Source organism: Sturnus vulgaris, chromosome 6 (genome assembly GCF_052056855.1).
Source record: "Sturnus vulgaris isolate bStuVul1 chromosome 6, bStuVul1.hap1, whole genome shotgun sequence".
Classification (NCBI taxonomy): Eukaryota; Metazoa; Chordata; class Aves; order Passeriformes; family Sturnidae; genus Sturnus; species Sturnus vulgaris.
The window spans coordinates 13133662-13148731 of record NC_142248.1 but is presented as its reverse complement, the minus strand read 5'-3'; the positions used below and the strand labels follow the sequence as shown (position 1 = coordinate 13148731).

General features: G+C 40.2%; 1 protein-coding gene across 5 annotated transcripts in view; it reads left to right on the top strand.

The window, feature by feature from the left end:
* Positions 1-15070, top strand: part of RGS6 (regulator of G protein signaling 6) — a 253141-nt gene that overhangs the window by 178485 nt on the left and 59586 nt on the right. For all 5 annotated transcript variants that reach the window (XM_088167049.1, XM_088167048.1, XM_088167050.1 and 2 more), the window contains 5 exons: positions 4376-4426; positions 5828-5934; positions 8214-8265; positions 10702-10766; positions 13725-13801. In XM_088167049.1, coding sequence (XP_088023175.1) covers positions 4376-4426; positions 5828-5934; positions 8214-8265; positions 10702-10766; positions 13725-13801 — 352 coding nt within the window. The remainder of the gene's footprint in view (positions 1-4375; positions 4427-5827; positions 5935-8213; positions 8266-10701; positions 10767-13724; positions 13802-15070) is intronic.

Sequence of the window (15070 nt, the reverse complement as noted above, 5' to 3'; positions counted from 1 at the left end):
GCGTGTGAGAGATGGGCAAATCTTTCTTTCTGCGTTTTTGGGAGAGGCAGAACAACATAGGATGAGTAGATAAGGTATCAAATGCAGGAGTGGTGACTCACCTCACCAACTGCATCTTGCCGATGGCCTCACACCTTGTGAACTTTTAAAATTTATCTTTCAGTGTCTTACCATTCATTTGTCATGTTGGCAGGAAATGGCCAGCAAAGAACACTAAGTACTATTATGGGGTCACTGAGGCTGAAGAGAGAATGTAGAAAATAGCAATAAATATAAAACTGCTGGTCTGTCTCTAAACACGTAGCTGGATAAATGGTCACTGTGAATATGTTTGCTCGCAGAAATGCAGGTATTCTGTTGGTGTTAAGCAACTTCAGCTTCAAAGAAGAGCCTAAGGCAAAATGGTATGTTTCGTTGTAGATGAGGAGGAAATAGGTGTTCAAAGGATGTTGGCTGTTCTTGAACTGAACATTCTGACTCAGAGGAAATGTAGATGTATAGAGAGGAGCCCAGAGAAGATGGAAGCTATTCCTCTACCTGGATTCAGTAACACTTCCTGTTATGAAAACATGCCCAACTGTTTGTTTTCAGAAGATTTCAAATGTGGAAAAATGTCAGAGTCAAGGGTTTTCCTTGGATGTCCTCTGAAAGAGCTTGTGAAATGTGAGAAAATACCTTTTCAGGAATGTGAGTTACATGAGGACCATCCACAAGGCTTAATCTAAAGGAGAGGTAAAGATGATGTTTTCTGGAAAATTTACAGATAGAGGTATCTCTGTCTTGGTCTAGCAGACAACAGTGTTGTAAAGGAATCACTCAAATCTTCACTATGTCTTAGAAGGATAAATCTAAATTTTCTCATTTGAAGAAGGGCACAAGTAGTGTTTCTAGGTGGGCAAAAGTAGGTTGCAGCGATAGAAACAGCAACAAGCAAATGCAAAGCCAGTGTGTAAGGGTAACCCTAAAAATTGAAGGTGTTATGGGAGATGACAGTAAAGAGTTTTCATTATGATTGAATATTAATTAGTGACATGGCTATTAACGATGACAGTAATTAACAGAGGAAGGAAAGACTTGTCATTGTCCCAAGGGTGAGTAATCAGTCTTGGCAGGTGATAAATAATGGTTCAGCAAACTCAGCAGAAAGATAATCTGTCTGCCTCAGGACAACTGGAGAGCAGCTATAACATCTTCCAGGCTCTTGGCAGCATTCAGGAATGACTTCATGTTTTTAACAGAGACAAATTAGAATTCCTGATCTCAAGTGCTGCTTATATTCTGGAGTGGCTGATCACAGTAATTCTGATTGAATCAGTGCCTTCAGTTTACTTACCCCTTTAAACCTTTCCTGCCCATTTAAACCTTTCTTATGAAGGGTGAGAGACTGGGGAGCCATCGTTCAGCATTACTTGAATTTTTCATTGTTGTTTGATGGAAATTGAATAGCTTCCTCAGAAGTGTCCTAGAGCTGGGGACATGATCATTCTACGTAAAAATGGAGTGAACTTAGTCCTAAGTCAGGAACTAAGTGTTCCTGCACATCTGGAAAGGGGTCATGCAGAAAGCCCTTCACCTCCTGTGAGCAAAGCAATGCAATATTGTAGATGATTGTCAGGTATCAGCTCTCACATTGCTTGGGAGTACAGTGTCTAAGGGATCACTGCAAGCCTGTAACCAGAGACCAAAATCAGGAGAAACAGTGAATTATTTTTGTTTGGGGGATGAACTGAAAAACCAAGAAAGATTCTGATTTCACTTGAACTGAGACAGCATTTTGTGAGATTTTTTGTTTCTGACAATACAGAAGCACTGCAGTCTGAATCTTCTTGAAATAGAGTTCTAACTATAAATGTTGTGCTCTGTCTTCAAAATATTTTGTTTTTGTAAAAGGTAAAAGGGAGCACCCATGTTTATAAAATAGAGCATTTTATTAGCAAACTTGTCAAAACAACATGGCTCTGAACATATTCCCCATATGTCATTCAGCTAACAGTGTTTACTAGATACCTTCTCATTTAATTTTGCACCCCTTGTGCGTATTTTTCTGAATAAATTTATTGTTCAAAAAATGACATGACCCCAGGATGCATCTGGCAAGGTAGTTCTAGTAGAGAAAAGCAAGTGCTGGGACCATTACCAAAGGCATTGGTTTGCTGTTTTGCGAGGAACCAACGGCGGTTTTGGTGAGCTCAGTGCAAAGAAGTTGATTTAAATTTGAGAAGTTGCTGAATGTTAAATTATAGGGAGAGACCACCTTAAGAGGACATAGGAAGAGTAGGATTGGTTTAATGAGATGGAGGCAGGGAGACAAAGTGTCAGCCCTCTATAGAAGCACTCAGGAGAAACTGTCAAGGAAGAACAATCATTATTTTCCTTCAATAATAATACAGTTATAAAATGCATCTAAATTGCATATTAACAAACTTAGGTTGTGAAGTTACAGGAAGAGTTCAATCTATTAAAAAAAAATAAATTCTGGAATAACTTTCCAAATAGGATAGTGGCAACTGAAAATGCTCCTAGGTGAAGTTGGGAGGTGTGGAGAATGACTGTACTGCTGAGAATACAAGATGGTGAGATTGGTCATTTAGTATCTGGTTTACTGATACCTTCAAGGCAGGTTGAGACAATGCCCAGTTGCTGCTTGTTGATCACATCTGTTTGCCCAGTATTTCAGTGAAATCAGCTGCTTCCCTGATCTTCAAGAGCCCTGCTGATTCCCTGCAGGGGACAGGTCTGTTGTTTCACCTGCCTTGGGTGGGGAATGAGGTAGGTCAGGTCCATATTGCTGCCTGCTGCTGAAGCCTGACTGAAGAGGGTTTACTGGTGCTCTTTGTAGTGTTCTGGGTCAACTTCCATTGTCAGGGGAGTAGAAGCTGCTGTCCCCTTCTGTGTGGGATAGAGCTCACGTTTTTAATGGGAATTTCACCTGTACAGAAGAGTCAGACCTGCAGATAATTGCAGGGACCTGGGGCTCTAGCAGTGCCTCTTGTCTCTCCCTGTGGCACATTGTGACTCCTGGCCTTTATTATATTTAAGGTTTGCTGAGAGCATGGGGATGCTTTGGGCCCGTGGAAAGCAAAATGTTCTTCTGGATCAACAGTCGTGGTTATGCTGCTCCTTTCAGTCCCATCCATGTCTGAGCTCAGAAGTGCTCCACACAAATAAGGTCCTCTGGGGTTTGTTTTGCAAGCCTGAGCCATATTGGATGGGGCTTTGGGCAGCCTGTTCTAGTGGGTCGCATCCCTGCCCGTGGCAGGGGAGTTGAAACTGGATATATTTAGGTGCCTTCTAGCCCAAGCCAGTCTATTCTATGAAGTGTTACTGGGGCTATTGACCTACTGTATGTGAATGCAAATATTTCTGCAGAAACTGAAGGTGTGCTGAGAAGGGCTTGATGTTATATCTGCATCCAGACATTGTTATGCCATCATGGCATTGTTAGGTTGTGATGAATGCTGGTGTAACTTAGTGTGGGTTTGCCATATTGTATCCAAATGCCTTTGCTGATTGCCTTTGACTTTGGAGAGCTCCAGTTAGCTGACTTGTACACACCATTATGTTTAATTTTAAGCTTAACCTTATGAGTATGTGATTTAACTAAATTTTGCTGCCTTGTCACAATGTGTTTTGGTAACAGACCTTTCTGTTGAACAGTGACAAGTTTCCCTCTTCTGTGATCTCCATGCAAGCAACAGAGGTTGTATACATGCAGAGGATCAGTCCTAGAGAATCTGATGTTCTTTGTAAGATGGCAACAACTTTCATTATACTTGATGGGCTCTGAAAACCTAATGAACTTCGTGATGGATCTTGAAGGCTCACTCTTCTCAGCCCCTGTTCAGTTTGTGTGATCACCACTAGGTGACTGCTCACAGGGGCTGTGGCTACAGGCACTCTGAATGCCACCTCCTTCTCAAAGATATTGCATGTCTTTGACATAACCAAGACCTTCCTGTCTGTTTTTAACTGGTATTTCAGTTCTATACATCCAGACATTACAGGTGGTGAGGAGCCAGTAAATGCTCCTTCATCTCCTTACTAACCAGTGCTTGCAGAAACTTAACTCTGTATGCTGAGGTGAGAGAGAAGAAAATGGAAGAGAACACTTACAGGGAACCATTAGACTTATATCTGACTTCAGGTACATCAAGTCTCCTATTGCACAGAAAGCTCCAGGGGACTTAGTATTTGTCAGTAACCATGTAGCTGCAGAGTGGCACAAGAAGGAAAAACTTTCTGAAACCTCATTGGAAATAAAAAGCAAAATGGAATAATTTGTATCTATCTCAATGCTATCTCTCTCTAGGGCACTCAAACTCTGTGGTCCTGGTGTCTAATATTTCTTAAATTTTTTTTTCATTTGTTTGTTAAGGTTCTGATATTGTGCAGTGGCTTATGAAGAACCTCAGCATTGAGGATGCAGGTAAGGTGACCACGGCTGGGGAGAAATAGGTGCTCCATCTGTATTGTGTGTGCCATTGGACAGTAAATATATATTGCTGCAGTCTAAAATGCCAGTAAAAGAACGATTGATTTAAGCATTGGAGAGAAGGAGGAGGGAAAGTGTTGAGTCAGCATCTTAATTAAGTGTAATGACTTAGACTGCAACATACTGAAATACCATTGCAGGAATTTTAGCCTGTTTGTGAAACTGTTGCTACCTACAGAAGACTGATTGATTTTGGATTTTGTTCCTAGGGGTCAGAAAAGAAGCTGGTGGATGTGTGTGGTTAAGCAGGCAAATGCAGTGTCATGTTTTCATGGTGTGAAGAAACGTAGCCACAGCTGACAGGACATAGTGTCTGTGTCATTCCTGGCAAGGGTCATAAAATCTGGCAATGGTTTTTAATTTATCCAAAAGAGCAAATAGATAAATCAGCAGATAGATAAATGGATAATCAGCCATAAAGAGTGATTAGTGCATGGGCACAAATAGCTCACTCTTCAGAGAAACCAAAATAATTTAAGCAAGTGAAGACCTATTGAGAAAAAGGGAAGAAAAGATCTGCAGGTCCAGAAGTTTCTTTTCCTTTTCAGGAAAGGGAAAAAATCCAGAATATCACCTACCAGTTTTTAAGCTGCCCTTCTGTCACCATGTAAAAACAAGATAGAGGCAGTGTTGAATCACACAGCAGGGAATCCCTGTACACCCATACCTTCTCATAAGTCCTGTCAGGTCCCAAATGTGAATTTCAGCTTCAGACAACAGCTTTATTATCTATCTGGACATGCATGAGCAGATGATTTTTCAGCTCTGTGAAAGATGATGCAGCTTTTGACAGCTGGCATTGCTTGAAAATCCAGGCAGATGTGCCTCTGCACTGGGGAAGGTTGCCTGGGCAGCGCTAGGATATGTAACTCCCCTTTGCAACATTTTCTCTAACAAAGGGCAGTGCTGCAGTGTGAGGATGTGTCTTTATGAATAAATATCCTGCTAGTGAACCGGTGTTGCAGGTGCTTGTTGGATTTGGAGGAAGCAAGTGAGGTTCAGTGATTGAACAGGCTTCTTGTCAGCTGTCACCTGTGGTGGATAATGTACTTTGAAATGTATTCTGTACTATAGAGCTAAACTGGTGCATGTATTTTGTAAACAAAAAACTAACAGGTTAAACATTTGAGCAGTGCTTCACCTGTATTGTAAGGCTGATTTCTGCACTCCTGCTTTGAAGGGTTTGGTTGGAAGAAGTAGGGATGTGGTGTGGGTACAGAGAGGCATGTGGGCACCAGATTTCACATGAGTCATCACCAGAGCTGCAATTGAAAGCAGAGAAATGCACAGTGCATGTCTTGTTGACACATCCCTGCTGTTTTTTCTCTTTCACAGGGGAAGCAATACACTTGGGAAGTCTTATTGCTGCACAGGGTTATGTCTTTCCCATCTCAGACCATGTCCTTACCCTGAAAGATGACGGGACGTTCTATCGTTTTCAGGTTGGTGAGCACCTTCTTCTGTCCCTGCAGTGACACTGCTGAAATCACCCACTCTTTATACCTAAGCAGCCATTAGGTCTGTGAAGCCAGGGATTGAGGCTATCTTCATAGAAGCCTTAGGAAATTAAGAAGTCACTTCAAAAAAATTTGCTTTAGAATCCCAAATCACTCATCTACGTTCTGACTTAGTTTTTTACATAAATGAATGGCTATGGCTTGTGACAATTTTTGATACCTGAATTCACGGCTGTTTTACTCCAATTTGAACTAAACCAGGAGAAAGAAGATGGATTTCAGGTTCTAACTCTGAAGTAGAATTAAGTTACCATTCTCCTGTGCAAAATGGACCAGGGGCAAACTTAGGACCTGGGCATTCTAGCTTTGGCACAGCAGAAAATTCAAATTTTTATCTTCTCTTGCTTACAGATTGGTGTGGGAGAGGGCAAGCTTAAGGCTTTGGCTCTTCTACAAAGGATGTGTAACCTTGGCAATCACCTAAACTGGGAGATCTCTGGGAACACCTCAGTGTTCCTGTGCCTCCAGATGTGCTGAATTTTTAAAGCACCCTGTGCTTGAGTTCCATGCCCTGTTCAAAATCTGCCACTGTCAACTTGCTAGATAACTGAGTGCTTGTACTGCAACAGCTCCTTCTGAACTGATTGTATAACTTTAGAAGAAGCAGTAAGTCCAAACTTGGAGTCCTACTGCCTCATCCTGCTGGTTGAATTTGTGTTTTTTCTGTTATGTGATTTCAGCCAGCTTCCTTATCTCTCCTGTCACCTCTCTTCTGTTCACCCTCCTGTTCCTTCTTTACATTTTTTTACTCTTTTTTAGTTTTTATTTGAAAAGCCAGTTCTGCTCTTTACATCTGATGTTGCAGCTGCTCAAGCCCACTGCTAATGTGGTGTTGTGTTATCATATGTGACCAGTGTCATGGTGGAAAAAGAAGCCCAGGAGATCACAGATGTCCTCTTATCTCACCCCACCTTCTGGTTGCAAGGCATCATTCAGACTCAGATTTTTCATTACAATTCCCTTTCTTTTCTGAAAGTCCTGAACCTCCTGTCGTGTAAGACACAACAGAAGCAGGGGTAATACTGATTGCCCATTTAGCTGTATTTTTCTCTGTTTTGAAAGAATGGCACTCTAAGAACTTGTCCTGTGCAGTTATCAGGAGCTACATTTCCATATAACTTAATTTCTTTTTATTGTTTTAAGCCTGTGTAAACCACATCATTGAACTGACTGCTTATTGACTTTTCTTTCCTTTGTCTTTTCTTACAATTTTTACATATTCTTTGCCTGCTTCCATTTTCTCCAACACACCTTAGCTGTTCTCTGCAAAAATAACCTGATAGAATCATGCTTCCTTTCCATTACTCTCCTCTTGCTACTTTTTACTTCAACATCAGTCCCTCCTTTAACAGTAGCTCTTTATCTTCTGAAATTCATAAGATACGTATCAGTGAGGAGCATTGAATCCCATATTGTTTGAATCCTCCATGTTTTCTCACTGTACTTTGGTGGAAGGAATAATCTCTGTGTTAATGTCCTATGCCCATCTGTAGCATTGCATCAGTAAAGCAATGTGTAACCAGTAAAGCATCAGTATTCTGTAATTTGTGTGATCGCTGGGATGTTATTTTTCATTCATGTTAAAACTGAAATACAGTCACGTCTAGTTACAGCTTGTAATTAATTGTAGCAACTGCAATATGCAGACCTGGATAGAAAACAAAACCACTAAGTTTAGCAGGACTTCTGCTTTCCAAATGACTCTAAACAGCTGAGTTTTGACCTCTGCCGTCTGTTACAACTGAAAAGGAAATTGTTTTGTAGTCTGCCAACCACATTGGTATCTGCTCCAGAAAAGCAAGGGGTATGTAGCAGATAGATAAGACCGCAAGGTTTCTCATGTGCTTAAAAAAATAAAACTATTCAGGTTGGCTGTGAATTCCTGGGGAAAGAGGAGCTTCTGGGGATAGTGGATAAGAGGTCCACGTTCAGATAAGCTGGCAACACTGTCTGAAATTTCATCAGAACACTGGACATCCTCCTCAAAAGGTGCTTGCATTACAGCGTCTCTATTTACCTGCAGTGAGGAATATTAAAGGTTTTTGCAGCATCCTGACTTTTACCGAAATCTGTAGCAGTGTTTCCCCTGAGGGCAGAATCTGGGTGCTAGATTTTGTGATTCTTCTTTCTGTACTTGTAATGTTTTTCTGCATCTGAATCAGTTTTCATCTCTTAATTACAAAAATGTGTATGTTTTTTCTTAGGCTCCATACTTTTGGCCTTCAAACTGCTGGGAACCAGAAAACACAGATTATGGTGAGACTATGATTGTTTCATTATAGAAAGTTAGTTTGTGATGGAAAGAGTTGTCCTTAAAATAATTACTGTTGGCCATCTACACCCTTCATGTACAGAGTTTCTTTTCAGATGGCAACATGAGAGGCAGATCTGTGCCCATCTCAAACCCTGGGATGTCTCAAGTCCCCTGGAGCTGCAGCCATTGAGCTCAGTGGAGCCAGGGTTTTGCCATCCATTACCTTCATTCTCCCATAGCCCTGTTCATTTCAGCAGGATTTGTGGCAAGCAGAATACCTGTTCTTGGGAATCTTAAATAATATCAATATTGCTTTTGTGGGAGACTATCTTCTGATCTGTTGCTGAATCTGTTATGTGGATCAATAAAATTTACTTCACCTGGGCACTTATCTGAATGATCAATAAACCAGTACATAACTAACAGCAACCCAAAGTTAAAAGTTCTCTGATGCATGACATCAGACTTATTTTCCCATTTTTTTAAGATTACCAGATGATACAGTAAAAGAGAAGACTGAACATGGTTTATGAGTTAATAAAGTGCAACATGGTGTTTTAAACATGTGAGTGCCTGCAGACAGGGATAATACATAAAGAAAATATGTCAGTGTTGTTATCTTTAGCTGTCTGTGTGCAATATTGCTGTCTCTTCCAGAACTGCACTGCTTTCACAGTTAAATGATAAAATTAATTGTTGCATCCTGGTGCGGCTTTGGAAGAGGAAGTGTATCCATGTGTGCAGTCATAAAATGGGAGCTTCTGGAAGTCCTTTATCTTGTAACCTAAGACTGGTTTAGCACTCCTCCCTGAATAATCAGTTTGGGCTTTTTTTCCTTCCCGTCTAATAATTACTCATCATTACGGACTCTGGAAAGAATTGCTGGGGTGAAGAAGTAGCCTGGAATGGTGTGTGTCATGTGATTGTTCATTTGCAGTCCTCATCTGCACATGAGCTAGACTTACATGTTTATCCCAGTGAGGGAATGGTTAAGGAGAAAACACAATGCTGTTCTATATTTGCAGAAAAGATTTCTAGATTTTACAGTCATCCTATATTACTGTGTGAACTGTGCCGAATATGTATTCTGTAAATACCAGAAAAATAGTGTGAAGAGGGAAGTTCTGTTTTTTCCTGCAGTATCAGATAAATAATTGGTTTTGGCCGTCAGATTGTTGTGCTGCAATGGCATTGATTGGAGCAGTACACCCCAAAATAAAGCCTCTATGAGCTGACCCACAGCTGGACAAGCTTTAACTGCATTAGCTCTGAGCTCTGTAGTGACAGATTTTCATCTGTCCCAGAAACCTCTAACATATGCTTATAATCAGACTTTGCATATCAGAGGCCTGTACAGATGGAGTCTTCCCAGGAATTAATCCCAAACTAGCAGTAGACCCAAATAAAACTGAAATCCCAGCAGCACTTCATACCTTTTTTTTTATTTGCATGTGTCCACTTACAGGAGAGGAACTAACTTGCTAATGGCGTTTCACTGCCTTGCATGAAAAAACACTGTGAGACAGCTGACTCTCACTTCATTTGGTGTCATAAGTGCCTTACAGAGAAAACTGCCCTTGAGATGCATAAATATAAATGAACTGGTCAGCTCTGGTTACAGTGCATAATACTGACTCATTATATGCATGTTAAAATTACAGAAACAGCACAGAATAGAATTACGTGAGTAGCACTGGGCCTCTATTGAAAGTTCAGACCTGACTGTACACCCCAGGTGTGCTGTGGACCTTGTGTTTCAGCCTCTAATGGAAATGGTGTGAGCTTAGCAGATCCAGGTGGGGCTTTCCCAGAAGGCAGCCTGGGACTGGTTTGGTGGTGTGTGCTGGGCTCATCTTGACCCTCAGAATCCCAAACCACATCAGTTTCAGCAGCCTCTGCCTATAGCAAAATGTGACAAGGCTTCTCTTAAATATTTGAAATATGTAAGAATAAGAGGATGGAGCATCTTAAAAAATGCTCAGATCATGCTTTTAAGATCTGGCCCATATTTCTTTTCATGTCAATATCCTGATTTATTTTTATTTTTTTCTTAGCAGAAAAGAAATGCAGGGATGATTACTTTGGCATGCATATTCCCAAACTGCTTAGGGAAACAGGTTGCTAATGCTATATTTTTCACCAGACCCAGAAGCAATTGTGCCTTTCTTGGTCATCTTGTTAGGTCCTGGCATCTGCTGTCAGGAGATGCCCCAGATGAGATGTCCCAGATGTTTAGGGCCTCTGAGATTAGTCATAAGCAATGTCAGCTGGGTGTCCAGACCTCTCATTCCTTGATTCACGTTGCTGTCCGATGAAAACAAACAGTCTATGGACTACTTTTTTTCCTCCTTTTCTTTTCTTTTCTTTTTTTTTTTTTTTTTAAGACCTAGTACTAATAATCTGTCTGTAATTGTTTTCAATTCTGTTTCTCCCTTTAGCCATCTATCTTTGCAAACGGACCATGCAGAACAAAGCTAGGCTGGAGCTGGCGGATTATGAAGCCGTAGGTACACTGCTGCTAGAGTTTAAAGCTGGGGGGTGCAGAGATAGCTTTGCTTGCCAACTGAATGCTGCCATTTTGTGCTTTGGGGTCAGCCTTTACTGTATCTTCTTCTTAGTTGCCAGAACTGTGTGAAGGTTGATATGAAGACAGCATCAGGAACATGATTGATGAATGTCCCTGGCTTTGCAGTGTCCCACATTAAAGCATCTGCTGTATAATGAGCCCTTCAAGACTGAGGCAAATCACACTGAGGTTTAGCTTGGTGTGTCCTGTTTTCAGTTAGGAAATCCTGGTTTGCGTAGCAGATTTCAGCACAGGAAAATGATGGATTTTCAGGTGTGCCATTGTGCAATTAAATTGTTTATGACACATCTAGTTGCAAAAGTTCTCAGATATTAGACTTGGAACATTTTCAATATGCCATATGAAAAATATCACTGAACTTTCTTTAGAGCATGTTTTCTGATATGGAGTTACTATTAATAAAAATATCCCAAACTTTGGTGTCAGACTGCAGGGTGGAGAGGAGTAGACAGATGGAGGCAGGAGGGGCAGGGTATTACTTTGAATACCAGCAGTGTATCACTCTGAGCAGCTAAACTTTTCTTTCTATCATATTGACTTTCTTCTGTTTACTTGCTCAACAGTGTAATAGCAGAATTTTATACATGGAGTTTTTCATTGGAAGGTTTATTTACAAAGTTGGTTCTAGTTGACTTAGTGTGGTCACGTTTGTTACAATGAAAACATTTATGTTGCATATATTTGCATATATTTTACAGTGGGATTTGTTTGTTTTTTTCCAAGATTGAAGTTTTGCCTTCTTCCTTACCTTCTGCATTTGGAACATTTGTGCACGTGGAGAGACACGTTCATGCCATTTGGTCCTTTCAGTGCAGAGCATGCAAAAATTGCCATTTATCTAGTCCACCCTAGAAATGCATTCCAACTTCCCAAGAGTTCTAATCTCATACAGGCACAAAGGAAGGAATATAACAACCTGCATGCACTTACATGTCTTTTTGCTGAGTTTCCTCTTCTGCATATTGTTGATTTTATTAGTAAAACCATTAAAATTGCTCACATCCAACCAATTAACTTCAAGTACTCCGAAGATCTATCATAAAGCAACAAAAGGCTGTTCAGCAGTGCACATACTCCCACACACATGCAGTGAGGCTGTGGCTAAGTACTTTTGCACATTGTTGCCTACTGAGAGTAGCAATGCTCCAGTGATGGTAAATAATTAGATCTTGGCAGTCTCTCATTTTCCTTGTGAATATTGCATTGCACAATTAGAGGTTACTTCTGCATTCAAACTTTGTTCTCTTAATTAGAGACGTTCAGATAAGAATGGCACCAAGTCTTCCTAAGCATTATGGGAGCTGAAGCAGGTCCAGCAAGGGATGTAAGCTCAGCACAAGTGAGAGAAACAGGCTTGCAGGAGTGAGAAGCTTTCTCACATTTTTGGAGATGCAGGATGAGAATGCTTCTCCATAGGAATCAGCAGTGACCTGGAGCTTCAAGAGAGGCTCTCTACAAAGCATCTCAAGGGACATTTCATTTTTAGGTTCTGCTTGCAGCATTTACAGGCAGTCCCCTCAGCCTGTTTATATTGATTAGAGCAGGGGTCTTGATGATATGATTAAGCTTGTATAGTTGCATTCAGGTTTTTTATAATTGGTCAAACATAAGCACAATTCAAATACAGCTTCATCTGGTGATGTTTCATTGGCTTTAGCATATTTACTCCAGAGGGCACATGTGAACATAATTTAAAACAAAATAAAAATAATGAAAAAAAACCCACAAAAATTTGTGTTACAGATAATTACAAGTTGTTCTACTTTGTAGCCACAGTTAAGGAAATCATCGCAGTTCAGTACAGCTGTAAATCATTTGTTTAACTGTTTTCCACCATGTGTACAGACTGAAACTGTTACATGGACGTCGTGGTAACAGGGCCAAGCTTTATGCCTTGTGTTATACAAGAGTTTAAAGTCAATGATAGGAAGATTTCTTCTTGCATTTAAATGCATGTACCTGAAAATGTTTCTTGAAATAAAGGTAATAAGCATAAAGAGAACAAGAGTAGAACTACAAGTGTTTGTTTTCACTGTAAATTTGAAACAGTTGAACCAGCTGTAATGGAGAAGAACATCCTGTTAATTGTGACACAGGCCTCTTTTCTTGGGGAGGATATGGATATGTAACTTCAGGGTACTATTTAAGCCTGAAATTCCAGCCATATTCTGAGTTTAACCTCGAGCTGAGATGATGCCACATCCACATCCAAACGTTCAGATCACTGCACTCTCTGTAATGGGTCTGGACCAGAGCTCTTACTTCAGATGTAGAGCAAAACTGCATCTGGAGCCATTCTTTGCAGTAACTGTGTTCATTGTTCAGACAAACAAGCTATTTCCTTTTGTGAATCATCCTGGCAATCCCCAGCCTTCAGTACTATGCAGCTGCATAATGCTCTCAGCAGTGACCAGGACTGAGCAAAGCAGGGGATGCTCAGGCTTTGCACCTTCACAAAAGCCTGAAGAGAAAAGAACAGTGCAGAGAGGAAAGGAAAGTGAGGATGAGAGGGAAACGTGCAGCTGGCAGCCATCTGCTCTCAGAAATGAAAGTCATCAGCTTCACAAAGCTTCTCAGTGTTATCTTTTGGGAACAAGTCCATAATTTTTTTCATACTAGAGCTCAAGCTGTCTTCATCACACTCCATTACTTATCCCTGGCAAGGCCCTTCGGGTTGCAGCCCAAAAAAGATGTGTTACAGCCTTGCTTTCCCTGCAATATAGTTCACCTGAAACCAATACCAACTGCCATGTCTTTAGTTTCTCAGTTAAAAAAAAAAGGAATAAAATAAATACCCACCATGCTAAATGTGCTCTCAAGCAATTGTTGTAGTTACAGAAATTAGTTGTTCTTACTATTTTCATCTTTTGACAGGAAAACTTAGCAAGGCTTCAGAGAGCGTTTGCAAGAAAGTGGGAATTCATCTTCATGCAAGCAGAGGCCCAAGTGAAGTGAGTAATCCTGGAGCACTGAATTGCACCAGTATTTAGAGCTGTGAAGGGAAGGGGATTCTGAACAGATAAAACTTCTTTGTCAAAATTTTTACTGTGACTAAGCTCAGAAGGTGTTGGTGAATTTTAATCACTGGCAGACTAGAAACAGTAGAGAGCCAATTCTGAGGGTCTGTGCCAGAAACTGAAAGATGGGTTTAATTATCTGTACATGGAAATGCTGGTCCGGAGCTCCTAAGCCTGGATTCACCATGGGACCTTGGGTAATTCACAAGTCCATTGTTCTTCTACATTTGTGTAGTATTTTTGTTTTGTATAAATGGAAAGAACAGAATTTTGTCATCTCTCTATGTTACTCTATGCTTGCACAGTATTTCTGAGTCTAGAAATACTGTCACTTCCATGTGATTATAAGAGTGGTGTTTACAACAGGTATTTCTTCTCATCTTCCCTTGTGAAAGCAGTATGAAGCCTCTTAATGTTTTGAGTGTGCTTTCATTACTGCTGGTAAATGGATATGGTCCAGGATTTGTGTACAGTTGTCTACTAACTAATACCTAAAACTTTGAGTGTCGTTTTGTGCATGTCATTGTCACTTATAAAATGGCAAGGTTGGTGAAGATGACACGTGGGAACATCATGAAATGGTTTCATTGGAAGGAATTTGCACTTTCAGCATTAGATGCTAAAAAGTTAAGGAATATCATTTCTTGAAGGTGCAGCTTGAGGTATATGTCTCTGTCTTTGATTAACCCTTTGGAATTTTGATGAATTCTTTGCTTAATAACATGGCAATTATGTACCATTTAAATATATGATAATTATCTTTTAAATTGCAAGGTAATTAAAGGATTTTTTCCAACCAGAATAGCAGTGTTCTGTTTGGAAGAGAAAATTAGAACTTAGGATAGTAATTGTACTTTCAGTTACTTAAAGGCTATTGCCAAGACAAAAAAAAAGTGTAAGTCAAAACAAAAGTCTGCATTCTGTCTAAAACATATAATTATCACCTAAGAAAGAAATGTAAACATCAGACTCATTGTGATCAGTGCTGGTTATTAATCTTTTCTCACTCTCTTTTCTTTGAAGTATAATCATGAACTGGCCACTATAAAATTTTTTTGCTGGCTAGTTTCAGCTTCTTGGTTCACCGTTCATGTGATGGTTCAGTCTTCAGGTTTCTAGAAAGACAGAGATAGAATTAATGTTGTAATTCACAGTTAACTAAAAATTGAAGTTAACTAGAAAAAGGAGGGCGGAATTAAAAAT